The 22,070-nt window shown below is 36.2% G+C and overlaps 6 protein-coding genes across 8 annotated transcripts; 3 read left to right on the plus strand and 3 right to left on the minus strand.

Annotated features, from left to right (window-relative positions):
- Window positions 1–584: 584 nt before the first annotated feature.
- On the plus strand, window positions 585–3,074 carry LOC18026469 (glycosyltransferase-like At2g41451). The gene is made up of 10 exons (XM_006411348.1): window positions 585–890; window positions 979–1,128; window positions 1,225–1,277; window positions 1,508–1,616; window positions 1,747–1,881; window positions 1,984–2,028; window positions 2,120–2,307; window positions 2,399–2,540; window positions 2,616–2,750; window positions 2,823–3,074. The coding sequence occupies exons 1-10, from the start codon at window positions 585–587 to the stop codon at window positions 3,072–3,074; spliced, it is 1,515 nt and encodes a 504-aa protein (XP_006411411.1).
- A 313-nt stretch (window positions 3,075–3,387) lies between these two features.
- LOC18026470 (DNA-(apurinic or apyrimidinic site) lyase, chloroplastic) lies at window positions 3,388–6,642 on the plus strand. Its single transcript, XM_024147881.1, has 12 exons — window positions 3,388–3,529; window positions 3,771–3,936; window positions 4,019–4,113; window positions 4,237–4,316; window positions 4,526–4,762; window positions 4,859–5,184; window positions 5,291–5,401; window positions 5,502–5,645; window positions 5,732–5,779; window positions 5,863–5,943; window positions 6,047–6,206; window positions 6,305–6,642. The coding sequence occupies exons 1-12, from the start codon at window positions 3,462–3,464 to the stop codon at window positions 6,424–6,426; spliced, it is 1,638 nt and encodes a 545-aa protein (XP_024003649.1). The 5' UTR covers window positions 3,388–3,461; the 3' UTR covers window positions 6,427–6,642.
- A 143-nt stretch (window positions 6,643–6,785) lies between these two features.
- On the minus strand, window positions 6,786–8,322 carry LOC18026471 (embryo-specific protein ATS3A). Its single transcript, XM_006411350.2, has 3 exons — window positions 8,091–8,322; window positions 7,888–7,995; window positions 6,786–7,270 (listed from the first exon to the last, which is right to left on the minus strand). Exons 1-3 carry the CDS (start codon window positions 8,217–8,219, stop codon window positions 6,962–6,964), a joined length of 546 nt encoding a protein of 181 aa, XP_006411413.1. The 5' UTR covers window positions 8,220–8,322; the 3' UTR covers window positions 6,786–6,961.
- A 309-nt stretch (window positions 8,323–8,631) lies between these two features.
- Window positions 8,632–10,969, minus strand: LOC18026472 (peroxidase 25). Its single transcript, XM_006411351.2, has 4 exons — window positions 10,701–10,969; window positions 10,442–10,621; window positions 10,200–10,362; window positions 8,632–9,185 (listed from the first exon to the last, which is right to left on the minus strand). The coding sequence occupies exons 1-4, from the start codon at window positions 10,914–10,916 to the stop codon at window positions 8,764–8,766; spliced, it is 981 nt and encodes a 326-aa protein (XP_006411414.1). The 5' UTR covers window positions 10,917–10,969; the 3' UTR covers window positions 8,632–8,763.
- A 1,283-nt stretch (window positions 10,970–12,252) lies between these two features.
- LOC18026473 (UDP-N-acetylglucosamine--dolichyl-phosphate N-acetylglucosaminephosphotransferase) lies at window positions 12,253–14,746 on the plus strand. Its single transcript, XM_006411352.2, has 11 exons — window positions 12,253–12,710; window positions 12,788–12,875; window positions 12,950–13,041; window positions 13,135–13,253; window positions 13,349–13,464; window positions 13,561–13,688; window positions 13,792–13,878; window positions 14,071–14,131; window positions 14,222–14,262; window positions 14,345–14,465; window positions 14,559–14,746. Exons 1-11 carry the CDS (start codon window positions 12,337–12,339, stop codon window positions 14,616–14,618), a joined length of 1,287 nt encoding a protein of 428 aa, XP_006411415.1. The 5' UTR covers window positions 12,253–12,336; the 3' UTR covers window positions 14,619–14,746.
- A 22-nt stretch (window positions 14,747–14,768) lies between these two features.
- On the minus strand, window positions 14,769–17,856 carry LOC18026474 (U4/U6 small nuclear ribonucleoprotein PRP4-like protein). Of its 3 annotated transcripts, none has more exons than XM_006411354.2 (7): window positions 17,782–17,856; window positions 17,594–17,702; window positions 17,170–17,332; window positions 16,356–17,079; window positions 15,499–15,955; window positions 15,212–15,409; window positions 14,769–15,116 (listed from the first exon to the last, which is right to left on the minus strand). In XM_006411354.2, the coding sequence occupies exons 3-7, from the start codon at window positions 17,273–17,275 to the stop codon at window positions 14,919–14,921; spliced, it is 1,683 nt and encodes a 560-aa protein (XP_006411417.1). In that variant the 5' UTR covers window positions 17,276–17,332; window positions 17,594–17,702; window positions 17,782–17,856; the 3' UTR covers window positions 14,769–14,918. The 3 variants fall into 3 exon arrangements, with proteins under 3 accessions (XP_006411417.1, XP_024016790.1, XP_024016789.1); XM_024161022.1 differs by having other exon boundaries at window positions 17,594–17,678; window positions 17,782–17,826; XM_024161021.1 differs by having other exon boundaries at window positions 17,594–17,683; window positions 17,782–17,826.
- Window positions 17,857–22,070: the final 4,214 nt, after the last annotated feature.

The following is a 22,070-nucleotide window of genomic DNA, read 5'->3' on the forward strand; positions in this document are numbered from 1 at the left end:
AGAAGAAATTAGCTTCCAGGAAACCTTTTCGAATTTTACTTTTAGCTTTGGTAACTTACTCATGATACCACGTGGCTTTTATTGATTAGCCTAAAGATGATAAGTTTAGCATTAATTTTGCCCCCTTAAGTCAAACTCATACTTAGAGAAGAAATTGTGGAAACAGTAGAAAAACTTTATAATGGGCGTTACCACTTCTTCAGTTTTGGACTCAAACTAAATGCCATTTTCCTCGTTACTCTTTTCGGCAATGTATTAAAACAAAAACTATCAGAAAGAGTTATTCAAGGTCAAAACTCCTAATTAATAAATTGCTACCAAAATTTTCCCACCTCTCATTTAAGTATTTACTAAACCAACATATATATTGACTTTTCTTTGCTCTTAAAACCCATAAAGTAACTTTCCGTTATTTAACTAACGAACCTGAAGATTCAAGAAATAACAAGAATGGCCAACTGACAAAAACGGCTCCAACTTTTCATTTCAAAAACTCGTTTCAGTTTCAGCTTTCAAGTATCGTCGTCTCCCTCACAACACCACACCTCTATCTACGCGCCTGACGTTTCCTGTTGCATTCTCACATGGCGGTTCTCTACTCGTCGAAACCAACTTCGTCATCATCTTCCTCTGCCTCGCGGCTTTTCTTGCTAGTGACCCTTCTTCCTCTCTCCTTAGCCTGCTTCGCCTTCCTCCTCCAATGGCGAGGCGAAATCAACGACTCGGTTACGCAATGGTTTACTGATAACCATCGATTCCCCGGAATGGCCACATTCCCCGAGAAACGGTCTGATTCGGGCTGCGTTTCTCTTCTGGGTCAGAGCCGTGCTCCATCGTTTCCTTATCTCCGGGATTTGAAGCTTGATTACAAGCCTGATCTGAAACCAAGAGTTAGAGACTCTTGATCCTGTTTTTTTGTCGCGTTTTTGATTCTAATCTGATATATGATAAATAAAAATCGGATTTTTTTGTGTGTAGATATGTATAACGACGAGCACATCAGCAGGATTAGAGCAGACACTGCCATGGATTTTCTATCACAAGGTCATTGGAGTTTCAACCTTTTATCTTTTCGTTGAAGGCACTGCTGCTTCCCCTAATGTGTCTCGAGTTTTGGAGTCCATCCCTGTAAGCCTTTTTCTCCTGTTACATCATCGACTTCTTTTGAATCCTTATTTATTAGTCTTCTTGTTTTTGTCATTATGTTCTAATTTTTATTTGCAGGGTGTAAACGTTATATACAGGACAAGAGAATTAGAAGAAGAGCAAGCTAAAAGGTATTCATTCTTGTGTTTTGTGTTTGTTCATTAAGTTACGGTTTTAGACCCATGTATAGCTAAATAAAAATGGTGGATTTGAAGGAACCAACTCTGGTTATTTAGACATATTGGGTTAACTGATTTGTGTGCTCTTTTGTTTTCCTTGTCTACATCTTGATTTACCAAAAGTGGCCACCTTTAAAATGGTTGTTATTTCAGAATCATCACAATTTTTTTTCTAATTTCAGCCGGATTTGGAATGAGACTTGGTTGGAGAAATTCTTCTACCAACCGTGTAATTACGAGTTATTCGTAAAACAAAACTTGAATATGGAAATGGCTATCATCATGGCTAGGGTACTTGTTACATTCCCCTGTTTTTTGGCTGACACTTACATTTAGTCATATTCACTAGTAAAATAAAGTTACATTTCCCAACATTTTATCTCTTCACATTCTCTCAATGTGCTTGGTATATATATATTAGGATGCAGGAATGGATTGGATACTGCATCTCGACACCGATGAGCTTGTGCATCCTTCTGGAGCACGTGACTATTCGTTAAGAAATTTGTTCAGAGATGTTCCTGCTGATGTGGACGCAGTTATCTTTGCAAATTACGTGAGCTCAACGATTCTTATAACACATTTGAATTGTTTTTTTCTTTCTTCTTTCTTCGGTTTCTTGTTGTGGATAACTCGTGAATATTGTTCTTGTTTTTAGGAGAGCAGCGTTGAGCGAGATGATATCAAAGAACCTTTCAGTGAGGTGTACATAGCATTATCATCTAGAACAAACTTGTCTTTGGTTTTTAACATATCCAAAAGTGTTTTTTTTTTCTTCTTCTTTTAACTTTTAGGTGTCAATGTTCAAGAAGAATTATGAACATCTTCCTAGAGATGTTTACTTTGGAAGCTATCACGAGGCGACTCGTGGCAATCCAAACTATTTTCTTACCTATGCAAATGGGAAATCCGCTGCTCGGATTCAAGACCATCTTCGGCCTAATGGTGCTCATCGATGGTATAACTACGAGAAGATCCCAAAGTATGTTCTTGTTCTCACTTTGGCTTAGACATAGACATTCATTCTCTTGCTTTTGGAATATGACATTGATCCTATATCTTTGTTGTGACAGTGCCATTAAACTAGACGAAGCTGCGATTCTGCACTACACTTACCCAAGATTCTCAGATCTTACTTCAAGACGTGATCGATGTGGCTGCAAACCAACTAGAAAGGATGTCAAGAGATGTTTCATGCTAGAATTTGACAGAGAGGTGAGTTTTGATTTGGTTTTATTTCTTCAAATTGTATAGCTTTTATTCATCACATTTGTTTTCATTTCTTGGCAGGCATTCATCATTGCTTCAACTTCAACTTCAGAGGAAATGCTTCAATGGTATAGAGAACGAGTTGTATGGACTGACAAGAAATTGATCCTCAAACTTCTTAAAAAGGGAATTCTGACTCGCATCTATGCACCAATGGTCAGTTCATAATTCAATATTTTTTACACTTTCTAAGTGCTTTTGATTTCACAAAGATATAATCTTTCTCAGGTTATAATCCAAGAGCTAAGAGAAGCAGGTGTTTTCAGCTCAGTGGTAACCTCAGCTCACATGTCTTTCTCAAAGAACAGAGACAACTCTTCAGCCTCAAGCAATACTAGAGAGTCATCTCAAGCAACTGTTAGGAGGAAAGTTTTGGAGTTTAACCTTGATCATGATCTTGATGGTGAATCTCAAGCAGCATCAGCGGCACCACCGCAATCTCCTCCACGCTTGAAATCAACCCCAAGTGTTTACTTTTGAATTTTCTTTGAGGATGATTCTAAAGTTTTCAGAGAGATAAAAACCGAGTCTTGATGTACATTTTTCGCTTAGATTTTATACAAGAGAAATATTAGAGCAAGAATTGTGGATCTCCTTGGTCCCTTAATTAAATAAACTCTATGTAGAAATAACGCTTTGGATTAATCTGATTCTATTACTTAACATCCGAGTTCATGATCCAACAGTTTTATATATTTTTTTTTGGTTTTTTGGTTTTTTGGTTTGGATATGAAAATGAGCCACTCCTGTAAGTGAACAAAGAAAAACGGCGCGTGCCTAAACGCGCAGAGATGAGCGAGCGAAATTGGAAATCGCGTTTTAAGACGCTATTTTTTGGCGGTTCTTTCTCGTCCCTTCGTCTAGCTTATGTGCACTTATTCGATGAACAAGGTTCTTCAGTTCGGTCTCCAAAGCTCCGTTATCAGTGTCGCCAAGTACGTTTCTGTCCAAAACTGTCAAATAAATGCTTCGAATTGTCTGCTGTATTATCGCCTTTTTGTTCTTCTTCTGACTCGTTTCCTTACATTCGGACAAATCAAACCCACTGGTTGATTTCGGATATTGGGGTTCTGTTTCATTTAGCTGATATATGAATCCAAAGCCTTGACCTTTATTCATTTTATTTTTTACTTTTTTTTCCAAAATTCTAAATTTCGTGACTGATGATGATTCTAGGTTTCTGGCGGTGCCTCTTAGGAGCTTAAGAATTGGAACAACAATTTTCAACAAGAGACTTATGTCAAATGCTACGGCTAAATCCGTACCTTTCTCAATCAACAACAGCAAGGGAAAGGAACTCAAGATAGTAGGGGCAGCTACTGATCAGAATTGTCATCAAATGGTTGGTGCTAAGGTTGTGATTGTTCGTTCTGGTTCCTAAGGAGTCTTAGTTATTTTGTTTAATTGTTGGTTTTGATGTATAGGGAAGTGATAGTGATAGAGATGAAATGAGAATTGTTCACGATGATCAAAAGGAAATCGAGACAATGACTGTTCAAGAACTTAGAGCTACATTGAGGCAAGCCTATGCTCCTTTTAATCTTCCCTTCTTGCTGCTTTGTCAGTGTTTCTGTGGACATCCAAATTCCTGACTTTTGTTTGAACTTGTGGAACATTTGTGTATTCGCGGTTTTGAATATAGGAAACTTGAGCTACCTGTGAAAGGACGCAAGCAAGAACTTATCTCAGTGTTACGACTTCATATGGGGAAAAAGTTACCAGGTATGTCACTGCACACCAAAAACACACCCTCGATTTGGAATGGAATGGAAAAACGAATGTGGAATGGAAAAACGAATGTGGACTTGTTTGCAATTGCTATAGCTTCTGATTTCTTGGTGAAGGCAGTAAAGAACTTTGGTTCGGACCTGTGTCTATTCTACATTTTTTCTTTAGTAAAGACCAATTCATTGCGTGTTTATCTGTTACAGATGAAAGTTCTGGTGTAGACAAAAAGGAAACTACTTCGTCCACCCGTTCAGGAAGTGTCACTACCAAAAGAAAAATCAGAAATAAGGAAGAGTCTACTGAAGATGACTGCATTAGCTCTGAAGTTTATGGGAATGACCATGGAGAGAGAAGAGTAAAACAGACTACTGAGAAAAACTTGAAAGCTAAAGTTTCCTCAAAAGCTATCTCAAACGAACGGAAGTCAATGACGAAAACAGGTTTGTCATGTGTTAAACAAAGCGAACACTGTGTACTATATACTGGCATCTCAATAGAATATTATGAATTTATTTGTGTTTGCTTAATCCTACTAGGTAAGCAGACATCTCGGTTAAAAGAGGAAGAAGCATCATTGACCTTTTCTAGCGAAGTCATTAAAACGGAAGAAATCGTCTCATCCTCAAATCAAACTGAACCATGGACGGTACTTGTCCATAAGAACCCTGAGAAAGACTGGAAACCTTATAACCCAAAGACAATGAGACCTCCACCTCTACCAAAGGGTACCAAGTCTGTGAAGGTTATGACTTGGAATGTTAATGGATTGAGAGCATTGTTGAAGTTAGAGAGCTTCTCTGCTCTGCAGCTTGCCCAAAGAGAAGACTTTGATGTGTTGTGCTTGCAGGAGACTAAAATCCAGGTCATTACAGAACATTAGCCCGTCTTAAGTATTTTCTGCTCTATATTTGAATGAAAGCCAGATCTTAAAACTGTTTACTGAATACATTTATTACACTTATTGGCAGGTGAAGGATGTTGAGGAAATTAAGAAAACTCTTATTGAGGGCTATGATCATAGTTTCTGGTCCTGCAGCGTCTCAAAACTTGGTTACTCTGGAACTGCGATCATTTCACGGGTAACACGAGAATGTGCTTATTTGTTATTTCATATCCATTCCATCTTATATGTGAAATTGAAAAGTGAATGATCTAATCAAGTTGGTCTTTTTGTGACAGATAAAACCGCTCTCGGTTAGATATGGTACTGGCCTATCCGGATCAGATCATGACATGGAAGGACGCATTGTGACTGCTGAATTCGACTCATTCTACTTGATAAGCACCTATGTCCCTAATTCCGGAGATGGCTTAAAAAGACTGGTACTCCTCAAATTTTACGGCATCTAGTTTCTACAGCTGACATATTCTATATTTCTTTAGTTTAACAAAATGTTTCGGTTTTCAAGTCATACAGGATTGAAGAATGGGATCGAACCCTCAGCGATTACATCAAAGTATGAAATTTTTCTTCTTTGTTTCTTTATTTATTGTATATGTTCTTCTTACACAGACCTCAATGGCTTTGTTGCATTTGCAGGAGCTGGAGAAGTCTAAACCAGTGGTCTTGACTGGTGATCTAAATTGTGCTCATGAAGAAATCGACATCCACAATCCCGCGGTAACTAAAATCAGATTCTTCTTTTTATGTTCATTCCATTAGTTGAAAACAATAATCACCTCTTGGTTTGTTTCGTTCTTGTTTCACCTAATCGTGTAATTAGGGGAACAAAAGAAGTGCTGGTTTCACAATAGAAGAAAGACAATCCTTTGGAGCAAACTTCTTAGACAAGGGCTTGGTGGATACCTTTAGAAAGCAACATCCTGGTGTTGTAGGTTACACTTATTGGGGTTATCGCCATGGTGCCCGTAAAACCAACAGAGGTAATTAAGTATGCATAAAAAAAATGTTGGTAGTTGTTTGATACATATTCAGATTCATATTTTGGATAGTTAAACTGGTGAATTGGTGTGTGAAACAGGATGGAGACTGGACTACTTCTTGGTATCTGAATCGATCGCAGCCAATGTCCATGATTCTTACATTCTCCCTGATATCAACGGCAGTGATCATTGCCCCATTGGCCTTATTCTCAAGCTCTGACTTATTCAAAGCTTCACAGTTCCTCCTAGTTTTTGTTGGTGTTTTGACTAAAGTTCTAAATGGCTTTCAGCGATAGATTCACAAGTTTTTGCTTCTACAGAGAGCCGTGCTTATGTGAACTATATGAATTATATATCTCTATTTGTAATGATACCCCCAAACAGAACAGTAAGTTCCTAGTCTTGGCCAATCTATGCTTATGATTTAGTTTCATTGCGCCTCTTGGTTTACTAATTCACTTGCAAATAACTGAATATAATAGTTTTAGTCAAATACTTGTTAGATAAAAAAAGAAAAATGTGAATATTAGTATTGTCTTGTTGCATATATATATATATATTTTTTGACAAAAGGATCTCAACAAATTGCAAATTTGCATGCTATTTTTTATTTTGTTAAAGAAAATGATCACATCATCACGGCATTAACAATTTCACATTGTACATGTTTTTCTCTCACAAATACAAAACAACACAATACTAGTGTAACACATCATTCACAGATAATCAACTCTCTTTGTTTATATAATAAAATCTTACATAGCAGCTGCGAGGGCGGAGGCAATGATGGGTTGATGATCAGAAGACTTGTCAAAGCCAATGCCATTGCAGACGTTAAAGCCATACCAAACGGAGTTAGGCAAGAAGAGGTTATAGTAGAAAGTGACTGATCTGATGGATGAGCCGTAGATCTTCACGTTCTCCGGTTTCCAGCCGTCGGATCCTTGCCTGAGGAGGTATTGATAACACACGTCGCGCATACACGGTCCCGTTATCTTGTATGTGTCTGAAGAACACTTTTCAAATGTCCTCGACTTTGGATCGTCTAGTCTCTTCACGTATACCTTGATCACCAAATAAATAAATAAAAGGATTAACAAAAATAAAAAGATAAATATACACACACGTATATATATATATATTCACTGCTTTTTCCCTAATTTTATTACACAAATTAAGGATCGAGAGAATATAACCACATATGTGACGACATTTCAAGAATAAAACCTTTTAAGTATGCATCATTGTAATTACTAAAAACGCATGTTAATGGTTAATACTACTATACTTTTTGCTTTATGGGTCGGGGGGAAAAAACAATAAACAAGAAAGAAGAAAGAAACTATGTATGTTAGTTGACAAAGAAAATCGCATTTTTAGATCTGAATTTTCACAAATTTTCCCTTTATCTCGATTAGGAATCATAAAAATCGACTGACTAAGCTGGGATTGGTTAAACCTAGGCCAAGTTCGTTGGATCATAAAATCCAGACGCTATCCGGCAGAACCAAAAAAAACTTCAATAATTCTGAAAGCATTGTCAAGGAGAAATAAAAGGGGAAAAAATTCTAACTCAAATTCTAAACTTAATTGATTACGGAATCATTTTCCATTGAAGCAAAAATCGATTTATGGATATTTTGTAGATGTAAAACCAAGAAATGAATAAAAATATACACACCTCGTTGCCATACACATCACCAAACGCAATACTGATCTTATCTCTTGTGTAAGACACCGAGGAACAGCTTGTCTTAATGATCACCGTGTAAGAACACACACCCGCATTCTGAAATTTTCAGCCCAAAATATATATTAAAAACAAAAAGAAATCAATAAGATGTATCCGTAATTCTTGGGATAGTGAATCGAGATTGACATTACCTCTAGCTTGGGTTTAGGGAGAAATGAATCAATCGGCCGAGGTTTTGATTGAAAGAATGATCTCGCAGAGGAAGACGATGTGAAAGAGCATAATGCAAAGAGGAACAAAGAAATCGCTAATCTAAGCATTTTCAGTTTTAATCTGTCGTTGAAAAGATGTGGAGATGAACAAGGTCAGATCTTAGCATGTTGTTTGGTGGACCAAGCCAATTATCTATAGAATATAGTCTATAGACCGACACGAAAATCACGTTCATACTAATAAATGGGAGAAGTTGATATGTTTTGTTTTTTTCTGTCAGAATTCTATAGGTGTTTCTGTTGCCAACTATTATTTCACTGTCTTTTAATGTTTTTTTTATCTTTATGCTTACTTTTGCTCAATCACTACAAATAGAAAAATACATTAATATAGGGATTCTTGTAAAATAACCTTGTATCTCAATAAGAAAATGTAAACTATTTTTCTAAACTGAAATTTCATTCCTTATCTACAGATTTTTAACCAATCAATTTTTTCCTATATTATTTTCTATTGAGAAACTAATTTTTAATATCTTCATCACAATATAATATCTCGAACTTGGGACGTTACATAAGCCAACAAGGGACTCCTTGAACCACAAGAGGCAAGAGCTAATACATATAAATTTTTTTTGCCCTCAAAACGAATTTAATTCACCTTGGAACAAACTTTCCTAACCTCACCATTGACGTCTGTCTTTACATCAATGGAACTCATCTTAACCATAGCTTTACCAAACTCATTATCAAACCTAAACCCTAACAAACCCCTAATAGTACTCGCATACTTCTTCACCACGTCTTTTGTCTCGGCGTCCGACCAAAGCCGTTGGTCCGACTCCAAAATGGCGTTACCATCTCGTAGGTTCTTGAAGAAGCTAACATCAAATTTCGAGGGACTGCCAATGTCAAGAGCAACACGTTTTGAACCGTCTCCATTGGGAGGACAAAGAGTCTTGAGCTGCGTAAGAAACGATGGGCTTATGGTTGGGTCGGAGTTTCCGGTCACCGTGAAGTTGTATAGACGGTAACGGAAGAATTGACAGTCCGTTTGTCCTATTGTATGTGCACCTGCATATATAATGTGTTATTATTTTGGAGAGAAAAGATAAATGGCACATGCATGTTCATTAGAGACAAGAGAAGCAGGTGTAAATTTTAGAAAGAAAAAAAATATGAAGAAGAAGATCAAGATGGGCTAATAGCAAGTGTCTCAGTTTACTTTTATTTCTAAACTTCAGCAGCTACTACGTACCAGCGTTTTTTGAAGTAAAAATTTCAACCAGATAATTAATCATTTTAGATATTTCAAAACATTCATTTTTATGTTCTTTTCAACTAAAAAAAATACAATTACTGAATAAAAAGCTAACTTTTTAAAACAAAGCATCTATAGTTGCGGATCATTAGGACTTTATGACGTACCCTCGTCAGGATCAAATACGATCGATCTAACATACGTCAAAGAAAAGATGACTTTAATCTTCCGAGTTAATAATTTTCTTGATCGATTTTGTGAAAGACGGTGGCTAAGGTGTTTTTCAATTTCAAATCTTCCTCCTCAAATCAACGATTAATTGTGTAATGATCCTTTGCTTAAAATCCAAGAAAAAAGTATAAAATGAAACAAGGCATACTACAACTTTTAGGCACTTAAACTTTTTTCCATGTTGGCGTTTTTTGTGCATAAATTTGTTTTCAAATTTCGAACTTTATGTTTCTTTTAAACATATATCTGTATATAGTAGGATTTAGCATAACAGGCTATTAACAGCTATGAACTACTTACTCATGAATCATATTTTTCAATGTAGTGGTTTAACTAATGGATAGCGCGTTCTGCATCCGGATTTAGTTAAAGTCCTAATGATCCGCAACTATGGATAAAAATACCGATGAACAAAACAATTACTCATAAAAATATAAAAAGTTAAATGATCGAAAAATGAAAATATGATTCTTAAACGAAAAATTAGATAGACTCTTCTCTTGCGGGAAATTAGTAGAATATAAATTATGGATGTCAAAGCAAGAAGTTAGATTTTCTAAAAAGAAAGAAAAAAGACAGAGAGATGAAAAACAAACCGAGTAGAGTGACGAGATCATGAGTATCCAATCCTTTGTTTTGAAACTTTTGCTTTTGAACAGCAACAGAGTCAAGTGGCGAAGGTAGATTCGATGCCTCCGACGCTAACGAGATTCTCCCGTCTTTACGACCCGTTGGAACTCGCCAGCTTGGCCCTGAACTCTGTTTTCCATACGTAATTAATAAATAATCTTCCAAAGAATTTAAGTAAACCCTAATTAGGTTTAGTAAACTTGCGTACCAAGTCAACAGCGTCACGAGCAGCAAGTGCAAGTATATCTGCACATGACACCACTCCTGGACACTCTGACTCTAGCCGGGCTTTCGCATCATCTATCACCTCAAAACCTCTAAGACCGCCATTAGCGAGAGCTGCTTGCTCGGCAGATTTCCCTTTGATTAAGACCGATCCATCACAACCCTAATAATAGGTCAAATTCAACATTCAGTTAACTTGTATAATTGCTTAGAGAAGAATGAGATTAAAGAAGATTTGGAACCTGAACAAAACAGTCATGGAAATGAAGCCTAAGCAGGCCAGGAGAAATAGTGGGATCAGAATCAAAGTGAGATTCAACGGTGGATCTTACTATTGACTCAGCTTTGGGACATGAAGTTGAATAATAACCATTACTTAACGACTGACTTATCACTTCTTTTCCCAACACCAATACTATTATAATTACATAACAGTAGTTGCCTAAGTACACTCCCATTTTTCTAACTCTTGTTTTTTTTTGTGTGTGTTATCACTTATCAGTTTACATATAATCATGAAGTTCAAGAACCAACTGAGATTTATATATAGTCACACACATACATAAGCCTTTGTCTCAATGGAACCGTGTGGGGACAGATAGTGCCTACTTTTTCATTTTGTTTTAAGTTTATTTTATATATATTTGTTGGTATATACACTTGGTAGCCACTATGGGAAATCATGGGGTTTGATTATATTAGTTTTCATATACTTTTATTTCTAAACTTATCATGTCTACGAGTTTTGTGCTAACGTACGTTTCAAAATCAGCTTTTTCTTTTTATTTATAGACGTCCTTTCAGAATATTTATGATTCGTTTGCTTTACCTAAAGTTTCTTGGATCACTCCTAAAACATTAGCAATCCATGAAATATACAAACGTGTTCACAACTAAACTCTGAAATAAGTCGTCACTATTTTTTCCCGTTCACATCTCCCCTTCTTTTGCAGTTTTATCTTGATCCTAATCTTTGTGAATTTTTTTTTTTTGTTGCTACAAAAAAAGAATCGAAAATCCGAGATCGATCTAATGTAAAAGAACGACGAAATACTCTGGATACCGAAAGTGAAAAGCATAAAATCATAACCATCGCTTCTAAAAACTCATTTTGTTTACTATTATACATACCTCCATGATTTACATAAAGTGCATGCGTTATTACTTGATTGAATTGTGTCCATAGTGTTATTTTTTTTTTTTTCAATTCAGAAGACATTCATTTGATGGTGTTAACGTCCGTTAAATATTTTTAGTTTCTTTTTGGTTGTCGTAAATATGTAAATATGGAAGACCATGCATGTAAGATTTTTGTTTGTTTGCCACAAACATGTAAAATTAATATTAAAAACTTGCTTATTAGAGCATAGTTCTAGATTGTGGACTAGATTATACTCTTTGATCAACATTTTTATTTTTATTTTGGATAAAATCTTTGATCAAGATGATTTAGGTTGGACTTATCACTTAGATTAGGTCGTGCAACCCAATTCAATATAGTAGAGAAAACTCAAAGCACAATTCATCAAGCAGAGTAAATTTATACTTCCACAACAAACTTCAAACATATTTTTAGCTACGGAAATAGAGAATCATTTGATTTTTTTAAGCAAGTCCGACAAAGATTTTTTTATTTGATTTTTAAGGTTGATTTTATGTGTATGTAATTAACCTATATCTAACAAAAATTTTGAGTTGACTGATTCATATAATTTTAAAAACTTAAAAATCCTATTGGGATGACACGGTGTCGTCTTGCTGCGAAGTGGCAAAGCTCTATTGGTCTCTGTGACGCCTAAAGAGACTTTGCTCTCGATAAACCGGTTTGGAAGCTGAATCCAGAGGCGGGGAATCGAAATTCAAGCGAACGGATCCGCCATGGCAGCTCGTAAGAGAGCTTCTTCGACGTCAGCTTCGAATAAACCGGATGAATCAGCTCCAAATTCAGCGCCATCGGAGCAGAAGATGACCCGGAATGCTTCCGGTGAGGAATTCCGTCTCGCGCCGCCGAAACTAGGAGTGATCTTCGTGATCTCTACTCTTCTTTGCTCGCTTTATCTCTACCTTCTCTGTTTTCACTACAAGGTTGAAAACGAGCTCAGGCGCTCGATTCTCATCAACGCTGGGCTTAGCTTGATTGGGTTCTTTGTCACACTCAAGATGATTCCTGTCGCTGCCAGATACGTTCTGAGACGTAACATGTTTGGTTTTGATATCAACAAAAGGGGAACGCCTCAAGGAGAAATTAAAGTGTAAGTTTTGATCCATCGGTGTGATCAGCTTACAACTATGATCGAAATTTGCTTCATTTCCTCTTGTTCGCTTTCAGGCCTGAATCGTTGGGTATCGTTGTTGGTATTGTCTTCTTGATCGTGGCGATCATATTTCAGTATTTCAATTTCACTGAAGATTCGAATGTAAGTCTTCTCAGATCGATCATGCCACTAATTAACACCTGGATCCTCAATTTGGGTAATGATTCTTTGTGCAGTGGCTTGTGGAGTATAATGCAGCACTGGCATCTATTTGCTTCATGATTTTGCTTGGATTTGTAGATGATGTCCTTGATGTGCCTTGGAGAGTGTAAGTTTAAATTTTTATCTTTTGATTCTGATGAAATTCATAAACGATTGTTGTTTACATCTTCTCGCTTGTTAATTTTTTTATAAGAAACAGGAAACTTGTCCTGCCATCTTTCGCTACTCTTCCACTGTTGATGGCTTATGCTGGTCATACAACTATTGTCATACCGAAACCTCTAGTTGCTTATGTTGGCCTGGAAGTGCTTGATCTAGGTACTGATTCTTGTACATGTTTACCATGTTGACTTCCATAACTGTATTTTTGGGGAATGTTCATGGTTAGTTCAATGGATGTTTCAATGTTGCAGGACGGATATATAAGTTATATATGGGGTTACTTGCCGTCTTCTGCACAAACTCTATAAACATTCACGCTGGTTTGAATGGCCTTGAAATTGGTCAAACAGTTGTTACCACCGCTGCTGTAAGTCACTGGTCATACATAATGTTTTAGGCTTCTTCTCTATCTGTTTTTTTTTTTTTTTTGGGTTGAGATATGATGCATCCCAGTTACTTGTAGATCCTGATACACAACATTATGCAAATCGGATCATCTACTGATCCCGAGTATCACCAAGCTCACGCCTTTTCGATATTTCTTACTCAACCACTGATGGCAACATCCTTACCATTGCTTGCTTACAATTGGTAAAATCTTTCACAACTTTTTCACTTTTAAAAAACCTTTTTTTTCTTCTTTTAGTTCAAGTAATGCCTTTTCTGACCAGTTCTTGCCATCTTCTGCTGTTAGGTATCCGTCCTCAGTTTTTGTTGGAGACACTTATACAGTCTTTGCCGGAATGACTATGGCAGTTGTTGGTATTCTGGGTCACTTCAGGTATACTTCCAAATCCTCCTTAAATATTATGACCTCTAAAGCCTTTTTATAAACATATCGTAGTTCTTCTTTCCCTTATAGTTTCTTATACTTTATGCTCAGAATCTTCGTTTGCATCATATATCCAGCTAGTGTTACACACTGCAACTGATTCCAATGCCATCTTTCTCTTCTGAAATTTTGATTTTGCAGTGAAACCCTCCTCATCTTCTTTCTTCCTCAGGTTTTGAATTTTCTATTGTCGCTTCCTCAGGTTCATATCTAATGAAACTCTTCTCCGGCTTGCTTATACTCTTGTGAACCCATGTTTCAACTATCTAACATTCTATATTTAACTCCTCAGCTTGCTGGCATTGTGAAATGTCCACGCCATCGTCTCCCGAGGTAAACATCTTTGTGTTCTTACCTTTTGTAGATTGATTAAAGAACATACGCATCACTCATATTGTCTTTTGGAATATCCCAGGTTTGATACTGCAACCGGATTATTGACCGGAACAAAAGATGGGACACTCGTTAACGTTTACTTGAGGTTATTTGGTCCTAAATCAGAAAAGTCTCTTTGCATCCATCTTCTCGTTTTCCAGGTAGTTCTTAATTATATGTTCATCACCATTTCTATATTATCAAAATAATCGTTATTGGTTTTGTAGTGATACTATATTTTGTTTCTACTGCAGACTCTGGCGTGCGCCTTCTGTTTCATACTTCGGTACTTTCTTGCTGGTTGGTACAAATAATCTGCAACCAGAAGAATATCTTCAGACAAGTCACAAATACTTAACATTATTTAGACTTCCTTGTACAATCTTATATAGCAACGTAATTTTGGTTAACATGGTATTGGAAACAAAGTTCAGTTATTTAATTTTGTTAGACGTAGTGGCAAAAAATTCTAAAGACGATGTATCATCTTCTTGAGTGTGTTATAACCCCCCAAAAGATTACAATCAATCCATCTTAAAGATTCTCTCTAACAAAAGCGAATCTCTGAATCCCTCGATTCTAATATTTTGCTCGCACAAATATGAAAAAAGAAGCTAGAGATCTATGTCCATTGTGTCTCCGCCTTGGTCTTCTTGGTCTTCTTCGCTGGTACTGCTTGTCCAAAGCTTGATGGTGCGGTCATGTGATACAGTAGCGATACAGGAGCTATCTGCAGCGATATCTAGAGAGGCGACTTTTGACTCGTGTCCTGCTAAGCTTTTAACAAGTGAGAAATCTCTGCCTGACCATATCTGTTATAGACAAAATGTTAGAAATAGTGGAAACAGACAATTAAGTAAAAAAAATTGAAATAATACTTAGGGCAAGGGATTACAGAAGTATTTACATTGACTTTCATGTCGTATGAGGCAGTGGCTAGGAAGTAGCCTTCTTGTGGTTCATACTTCACTTGAGACACAAGGTTAGCATGAGCTGGTATAATGTACAATGACTTTCTCATTCTTAGATCCCAAATACGGCATTGATTATCCTCACCACCCGATGCCAAGTGATAACCATTAGGAGAGAAATTCACTGAGAGAACCTATACAACAGAGAAGATTAAAATAAGGGTTAATGAATGATCAATTTTGCCTGAGGAAGAGGACCAAGAAAACGAAACTTGAGTCTTACCGGTTTAATGTGTCCTTGGAAGACGAGAATACTCCTACCAGTGCGGAGATCCCAAACCCGTGCGAGTGAATCAAGCCCAGAAGAAGCTGCTAATGCTCCATCTTGTTGAAATGCAATTCCATAGACACTACGACTATGACCTTCTTGCAAAAGCAGCTCTGCTCCAGTGTTTACATCCCACAGTCTCCATGTTTTGTCAAAGCTTGTTGTTCCGAGGTACTTCCCTGATGGGTGGAAGGCAACGCGTGCAAGACGATCCAGATGACCTTCAAAAGTTTGTAGGAGTGTTCCATCAGTTTTCCACAACTTTGCAGTTCGATCAGCAGAAGCAGTTGCCAGACAATCATCCACAGGGGAGAACACTACATCAGTTGCACGTTCTTTGTGATCCTTCAGGACAGCAATCTTGTTTGTAACTTGAGGCATTTCCCACAATTTTGTAACTCCACTCAGAGAACTAGACAAAGAAAAACCATGAATTACTAGACAGTAGAGGAATTATGTGAATCATATAAGTCATGAACCTAGAGAACGTGTAATGCATTTAGAAGGGACAAATGCAATAGACATGGAGTATGCTAGTTATAAGATAAACTACAGCCCTATAACTAACTTCATGGTCTGATAAAGGTGTAAGGAATTGAAACTGAGGAAAATCAGCAGGTTCAGTGTTTATTAGGATACGTATCTACTGATATATCAATGTAAACGAATATGCAGGTAGAATGCAATATATTCCATGAAACTCTAATCAATAAATAGAGATGAGCAAAAGTAGATCGAAGCCTAAGAAACTGGATGTGAAAAATATGTAAATTTGTGCTTGAGAGTGAGAAAGATAGAGATGAGAGATGTACCATGTGGCAAGTATTTTCCCATCGCGTGAGAAGGAGCAGCCGGTAAGAGGACGATCATCCCCAAAATTACTGCAATCAAGGACCATGCCTTTAGCATGATTCAAAGCCCACTTAGTCTCTGCATCCATATCTTCATCTGGATCATCTCTTCGCCGCTTTGCACGCTGAATCCTGACAGCAGCTCTCTTGATAGAAAATTTGGCAATTTCAATTCTAGCCTCTCTAAGTTCCTTTGGACCCTCAGTAAAAAATGGGTATTCAAGTACTTCATCATCCACTTCCTCTTTTGGAGCGGCATCTTCTTCGTGAGCTCTAAAAAGTTTATCCAACTGGCCATCGATACTAAGCCTAGCCATAAGCTGAGACAACCTAGCTCTTCGCTCCATTTCCTGTTCTCCAAATAGAGTAATGGGCTGTCCAAGTCGTCTGAGGCGATCTCTAACAGCTTTGTCATTCGTTGGAACTGCGATAGCAGCAGCATGACGTTTTATCTGCATGTCTTTCAGTGCCTTTTCTCGTCTTTCTCTGACCTGCCTACTCTCTTCAGATATCTCATAATGTTCATCCTCTGAATCTGAATCCGAGTCACTGGATTTTTCTCCACCATTTTGTGAAATAGGTGGCCTAAAAGTAGGTGGACGGGCAGCTGGAGGTGGAGCCATTGGTATCGGAGCCATTGGTGGAGGAAAAGAAGGAGGAACCACATGTGGTATGGCGGCGACGCCTGCAGTAACAGTAAAGGAGAAACACTTAGAGTTAATGATCACAAAGTAAAGTCTTAGATGTAACAATTACTTGAGTGCTAATGAATTACCTAGCTGAGATGAGGCATCTTGTAGAATTGGAGCTGCTGTGATTTGAGCTATAGGAACTGAAGCTGTTGGTGCCAATGAAACATTATCGTCCTTGTTGAGTTCCATGCTTCTTTATTTCCCAAAAATAACACCACCGGAGCAAGCAGCAATGTAGAGAAAACTCTGGAACAAAGAAAATCCCAGGTCAGCTCTCTATGCCTTATATACACGATGCATTATCAATCAAAAAAGAGTTACTACGAGATAAAACGGGTAGCTTTATTCTAAAATCAAAGACAGTGCTCTCTTGGGAATTTAATCAAACAGCTAACAGTCAAAGTATTAAGCTTCATAAGGGCGTACACTTGAAACTTTAGGACAAAGAATCATAGGAAAAATCAACAACTTTAAGGAGAAATATGGAAGCTGGGAGCTTAATTTTACCAGAAATTGATGAAACCCACGAATCTCGCTACCCTCTTCGCGACCTCCACACAAGAAGTAGACTTGTCAGTTGCTCAAGCTCCGTCTTTCCTAAGAGAAAACCCATAACCTAATCAACAACCCAATGATTAAAAAATCCGTATTCCTGAGAAACAAATATTCAGAGATTTTCCAAGGAAAGTTCTTACCTTTGTAGAGGCAATAGCAAAACGGAAAAGAAGCGAGACGCCGGGAAAAAAAAAAAAAAAAAACTTATGTTTTCGTTCAGAACTTTTTTTTAGTATTATTAATAAACTTTCGCGTTTTAACCAATTTTCTGAAACGGGTCGGTCCATATTGGGCCTTCTTTTATAATGGGCTTTATTTTTTCGAGGTTTAAAATCTGAGCCCAACATTGAGAAACCTAACCAAAATCAGATGGCGGTTAAAAGAAAGCTGCAGCAATTTCATACATACCCCGAGCGCGCTCACCACGCTCCGATCAATCTCGGATTTTTCGATCAACAATAGTCTTGCTGATGTATACTTTACATTTTCTTGTTATGTAGATGTTTTGACCTCATGAATAGGAATTTTATTATTAAGAATATGTATTTGGCTTATTACTTTTATCATCTGAAGCCTAAACCCATGATTCATGTATATTGTAGCTTCACATTGCTTATCCTCTCTGTAGTCAACTAAGTAGATAACATTCGAAAACTTGTTAGTCCTTCATATCATTGATCTTGCAATTTTTTTTTGTTTACTTTCGGGCGCTTAGACTTCAACTGATTAATGTTGTACTAATCTAACGTTTTTTTTTTGTTAGACCGTTTCAGAAAATTCGAGTTGTTTTCAAGTAGACTTGTGATTCTCCTACATGCATGACTTGAACAAGACATATTTAGCCTCTCTACCATGTTTCAGTAGAGTAGCTAATTCGGGCAATATTAGTAATCCCAACAGAGATCTGAAACGTGACGTACAAAAAGTCACAATTTCAGGCTTTAGAAACCTTGTGACCCCTTACTGCTCCTCTTTTACTTTCTTTCTTCTTTTATTTTCTACAGTGGTAGTTTCTTCTGATGTCTCAAAAGTTGGCCAACCCCACAATCTTTTTCTCATACATTATAGTTAGTTTTTTGGTGAGTGGTATCTATCAGTCAGATGAGTCAGTCTGAGATTCAAGATAGTGATCCTACCATATCATATTAAGATCCACGTGGCGCAAGCCGAGACATGGCTTAGAGGAGGGGTCCCCTTTCACTGCATATGGCTCGTGACTTGGTTTTCTCCCTAAAGTGGTTCCACTTTGTTTGAAACTTTCAAGCTCAGCCATTAAGATAGACTTGATGCTTCCCCTTCTTCTTCTTCTTGTTCCACGACTTACTTTTGTCTTCTCAGTTCCAAGTCTTTTAGATGTCTTTTCGCGTTATCTCAAGTCCTTTTCTTACTCATGTTAGTTACTTACTTTCTATCTAGTGCAGTGGGTGTGGAATTGGCTCCACTTACCACGTGAAGATAGTTTGAAGATAACCTTTTTTTTTCTATGTTCTATAACACTTGGTATTAGACAACAACTCACTTGTCGCTATCGTTTGAAATACTTGGGACTCGATGCTTCATCAGTCATTGTTTTGAAAGATTTACGTTCATTCTTATATTAGATTTCAAAGATTTACTAGCTAGTTCATTGAACTTAATAGCACAAAGGCAATATACTCTGAATCTTGTTAATCAAATTTGCCTCATTAATTTATTTTTTAGGTTCAGAAAATCACTCGAAACATTTCTTCTAATGTGTCCCTACTCCATCAGAAATTGTTCTACGAGGTAATTATTATTCCCATTTATATTATTTCCTCATTTTTACTGTTATAGTTTGTGCCCACTAACACACAAACTTAGCTTTAAATTATTCGTTCAAATATCACCATGGTTTATATTATATCTTTTAAGTCTAATCTAATAGTTTCTTGACCTTGATTATAGAAAAAAAAACTTGTTATATGGGGTGTAACATTATGCCTCTGAAATGATTGTGCTACAAACTTTATGCAAATTAAATGCTTATCTTTCTCCATATTATTCAATCGGGGTCCAGAGAAGACTGATTTGTCACAAACTGATTTATAACTCCCTAAGACATTGAAAAACAGTTCCTGAGTTGATGTTGCAGGAGACTCTCTAATGGTGTTTCTCTGTAGAGATGTAGCTTTCTTTGTGATGTACGAATTTCTTTAATTCTTGAAGCTGCGCGTGCCGAAGATGGTCATTGTCATAAACTTAAGGGATCATTTGGCCTTAGGCTTCATTTCCTTATCAGACCTTTTTTGCCCTTTGCATCAAAAATTCAAACTTATGAAAGGGAAAGTGTCTGCCACATGAACTCAACTGTTGTTTTCATATACCCCTTCAAGATCAAATGTCAAAGTTTGCTCTTTATTAATAATAATCGATTTTTTTTTTTTTTGGGGGGGGGGGGTTAAAATCTAAAGTAGTTTTGAAATTTTAATGTCAATAATGTAGTAGACAAAATAAAAATAGGTTTATATATCTATTGAGTTTTGGTAGTGTGATTAAACCCAACAGAGCAATTTGTCTATGAACGGTGAAGTTGTAGCATTAAGATACTAAATTAAATTTGTTATTCTTTTCCCACAAGTCTAACCAACCACTGTAATCTTCAAGATGGAGCCCATAACGTTTGCAATCCCGACCACATAATATGATTTAGGAAGGAATTATGCCAATTTATAATTGAAATTTAGTCTCTTAGGATCCAAATACAGCTCCCAAAGGAAAGTGAAGCATGAAGTTTGTTTGTCTCATCATGCTTTTGACAAACCGACGATCTAAGTTTTTTTAGCACTCTTCGATGTTTAGAAAAGAAACATACGGATTTGTATATGCATAAAGGCAATTGTACTGTAAATTACTTTGTAGAGATTTTAAGCAAAGTACTTTAAAAACATTGATCTCTTCCTTATGAAATATTACACACAAAAAGCCTTTAACTAATGATTGAGCATGCATGTTTTGGATTGGTTATGTATGTTTTGGATTTGATCATGCATTTAACTATTTGCTAGATGTGTATAATAACGATTAAAATTTCCACTAATGAATTCTTTATTTCTAATTAAAAGAAATCTTCTAACTAATAAGTATTTAGTTTAACAGTAATAATAATGAAGAGTATCTTTGTATATTAGATAAACGTCCCTTGTGTTTAAGTAGTAATAATAATGAAGAGTTATTATAATTTTATGTTTATGTCTCGGTTGTGTCCTGAGTTTCTAGCTCGATTACGCGTGGAGTTATTTCATGATATCGCAAAAAAAAAAAAATGAAATTATGTTTTCTTATATAAGATTTGAATACAAAACACTATTCAATAAACATTCGTACATATATGTTGTAGTATAGTGGTTTTCTAACATATATTTTTACCTGTGTTGCCATAAACTCCTCAACCACTATTATTATTTTTTTAATTTGCGCTCGAAAAAATCTTGCAAACGTTAGACCGTGAATTGTATAGTCTATAGATGAACGTGCCATAGTCTCCTTAATATGTTGTTTCGTATAAACATTATACAAGAGCTAATCATCCTCAAGACGGCTAAATGCATAATATATATGGTGCTTTGCGCATAAACCACATAATTTATTATTAATATATAAAGCTTTCTTGTTCACGAATTATAATTGGTCTTCTTTTGGTTTCCTGATCCTCCAACAAAACCATCAAATGCTATAGATTTTTGTTGTTTTTGTTTTTTTGCCTTGAATATCTTATTAAGAAGGCAAGAAAAGTGCTATCTTTATAAAAAAAAATTAAATAAATGATCGTTAGCAAATCTTAATGAATGGTTCTCGCGCTCAGAAAAAAGGTTATGTGCAGTATAGTTGTCGTTGATTACTCCTATGGGGCTAAGGTTAAACAGTGATGATAGCATTAAAAACGAATCATACCTATAACCTATATATATATATAATGTTACATAAAACACCTACTCACTCACAAATTAAAATGTGGATCAATAAAGTTGGTTGGCTTGGTTGAAAGAAGTTCATGACAAAATAGAGGTTCAATTATTTCAATACGCATATTTCTGTTTACGTTTTACACTTTGGAAAAATATCTTATGAAAACTGAAAATGTTTTTATATTTGATTAATATACACTTTTTTTGAAGTTTTGTTGCAAAAGTAAGCAATTAAGGTTTGGCCAATGAGACTCATTCCTTAAGATTTTTCTTTGATATTTAAGTCAAATTATAAGTTTACATATATTGTATAGTGAATGTTATGAACATTTTGAGATAAATTCTAACAGACAAACTAATTTGTTCTTTACCCCTAAATAGACACCTAATTTGTTTTCTTACCCTAAATAGTAAATCGACAACTTTAAATAAGTAGAAAGCATATGTTGAAGATTTGCTTGGAGGATTTCTTTGTATTAACTAACCAAAACCAAATAAAATTA

The sequence above is a fragment of the Eutrema salsugineum genome, unplaced genomic scaffold, assembly GCF_000478725.1.
Source record: "Eutrema salsugineum unplaced genomic scaffold, Eutsalg1_0 scaffold_10, whole genome shotgun sequence".
NCBI classification, from domain to species: domain Eukaryota; kingdom Viridiplantae; phylum Streptophyta; class Magnoliopsida; order Brassicales; family Brassicaceae; genus Eutrema; species Eutrema salsugineum.

Coding starts and splice junctions, on each gene's coding strand:
- LOC18026469 (XM_006411348.1), top strand. CDS start 585: ATGGCGGTTCTCTACTCGTCGAAACCAACTTCGTCATCATCTTCCTCT. Junction 1,882..1,983: donor CAGTTATCTTTGCAAATTAC/GTGAGCTCAACG, acceptor TCTTGTTTTTAG/GAGAGCAGCGTTGAGCGAGA. Junction 2,541..2,615: donor TGCTAGAATTTGACAGAGAG/GTGAGTTTTGAT, acceptor ATTTCTTGGCAG/GCATTCATCATTGCTTCAAC.
- LOC18026470 (XM_024147881.1), top strand. CDS start 3,462: ATGTGCACTTATTCGATGAACAAGGTTCTTCAGTTCGGTCTCCAAAGC. Junction 4,317..4,525: donor TATGGGGAAAAAGTTACCAG/GTATGTCACTGC, acceptor TATCTGTTACAG/ATGAAAGTTCTGGTGTAGAC. Junction 5,646..5,731: donor GAGATGGCTTAAAAAGACTG/GTACTCCTCAAA, acceptor TCGGTTTTCAAG/TCATACAGGATTGAAGAATG.
- LOC18026471 (XM_006411350.2), bottom strand. CDS start 8,219: ATGCTTAGATTAGCGATTTCTTTGTTCCTCTTTGCATTATGCTCTTTC. Junction 7,996..8,090: donor TCCCTAAACCCAAGCTAGAG/GTAATGTCAATC, acceptor TGAAAATTTCAG/AATGCGGGTGTGTGTTCTTA. Junction 7,271..7,887: donor GTGATGTGTATGGCAACGAG/GTGTGTATATTT, acceptor TTGGTGATCAAG/GTATACGTGAAGAGACTAGA.
- LOC18026472 (XM_006411351.2), bottom strand. CDS start 10,916: ATGGGAGTGTACTTAGGCAACTACTGTTATGTAATTATAATAGTATTG. Junction 10,363..10,441: donor CTCGTGACGCTGTTGACTTG/GTACGCAAGTTT, acceptor TATGGAAAACAG/AGTTCAGGGCCAAGCTGGCG. Junction 9,186..10,199: donor TGATCTCGTCACTCTACTCG/GTTTGTTTTTCA, acceptor TTATATATGCAG/GTGCACATACAATAGGACAA.
- LOC18026473 (XM_006411352.2), top strand. CDS start 12,337: ATGGCAGCTCGTAAGAGAGCTTCTTCGACGTCAGCTTCGAATAAACCG. Junction 13,042..13,134: donor CTTGATGTGCCTTGGAGAGT/GTAAGTTTAAAT, acceptor TATAAGAAACAG/GAAACTTGTCCTGCCATCTT. Junction 13,879..14,070: donor GGTATTCTGGGTCACTTCAG/GTATACTTCCAA, acceptor TTGATTTTGCAG/TGAAACCCTCCTCATCTTCT.
- LOC18026474 (XM_006411354.2), bottom strand. CDS start 17,275: ATGGAACTCAACAAGGACGATAATGTTTCATTGGCACCAACAGCTTCA. Junction 15,956..16,355: donor GGGAAAATACTTGCCACATG/GTACATCTCTCA, acceptor TTCTTTGTCTAG/TTCTCTGAGTGGAGTTACAA. Junction 15,117..15,211: donor CATACGACATGAAAGTCAAT/GTAAATACTTCT, acceptor TGTCTATAACAG/ATATGGTCAGGCAGAGATTT.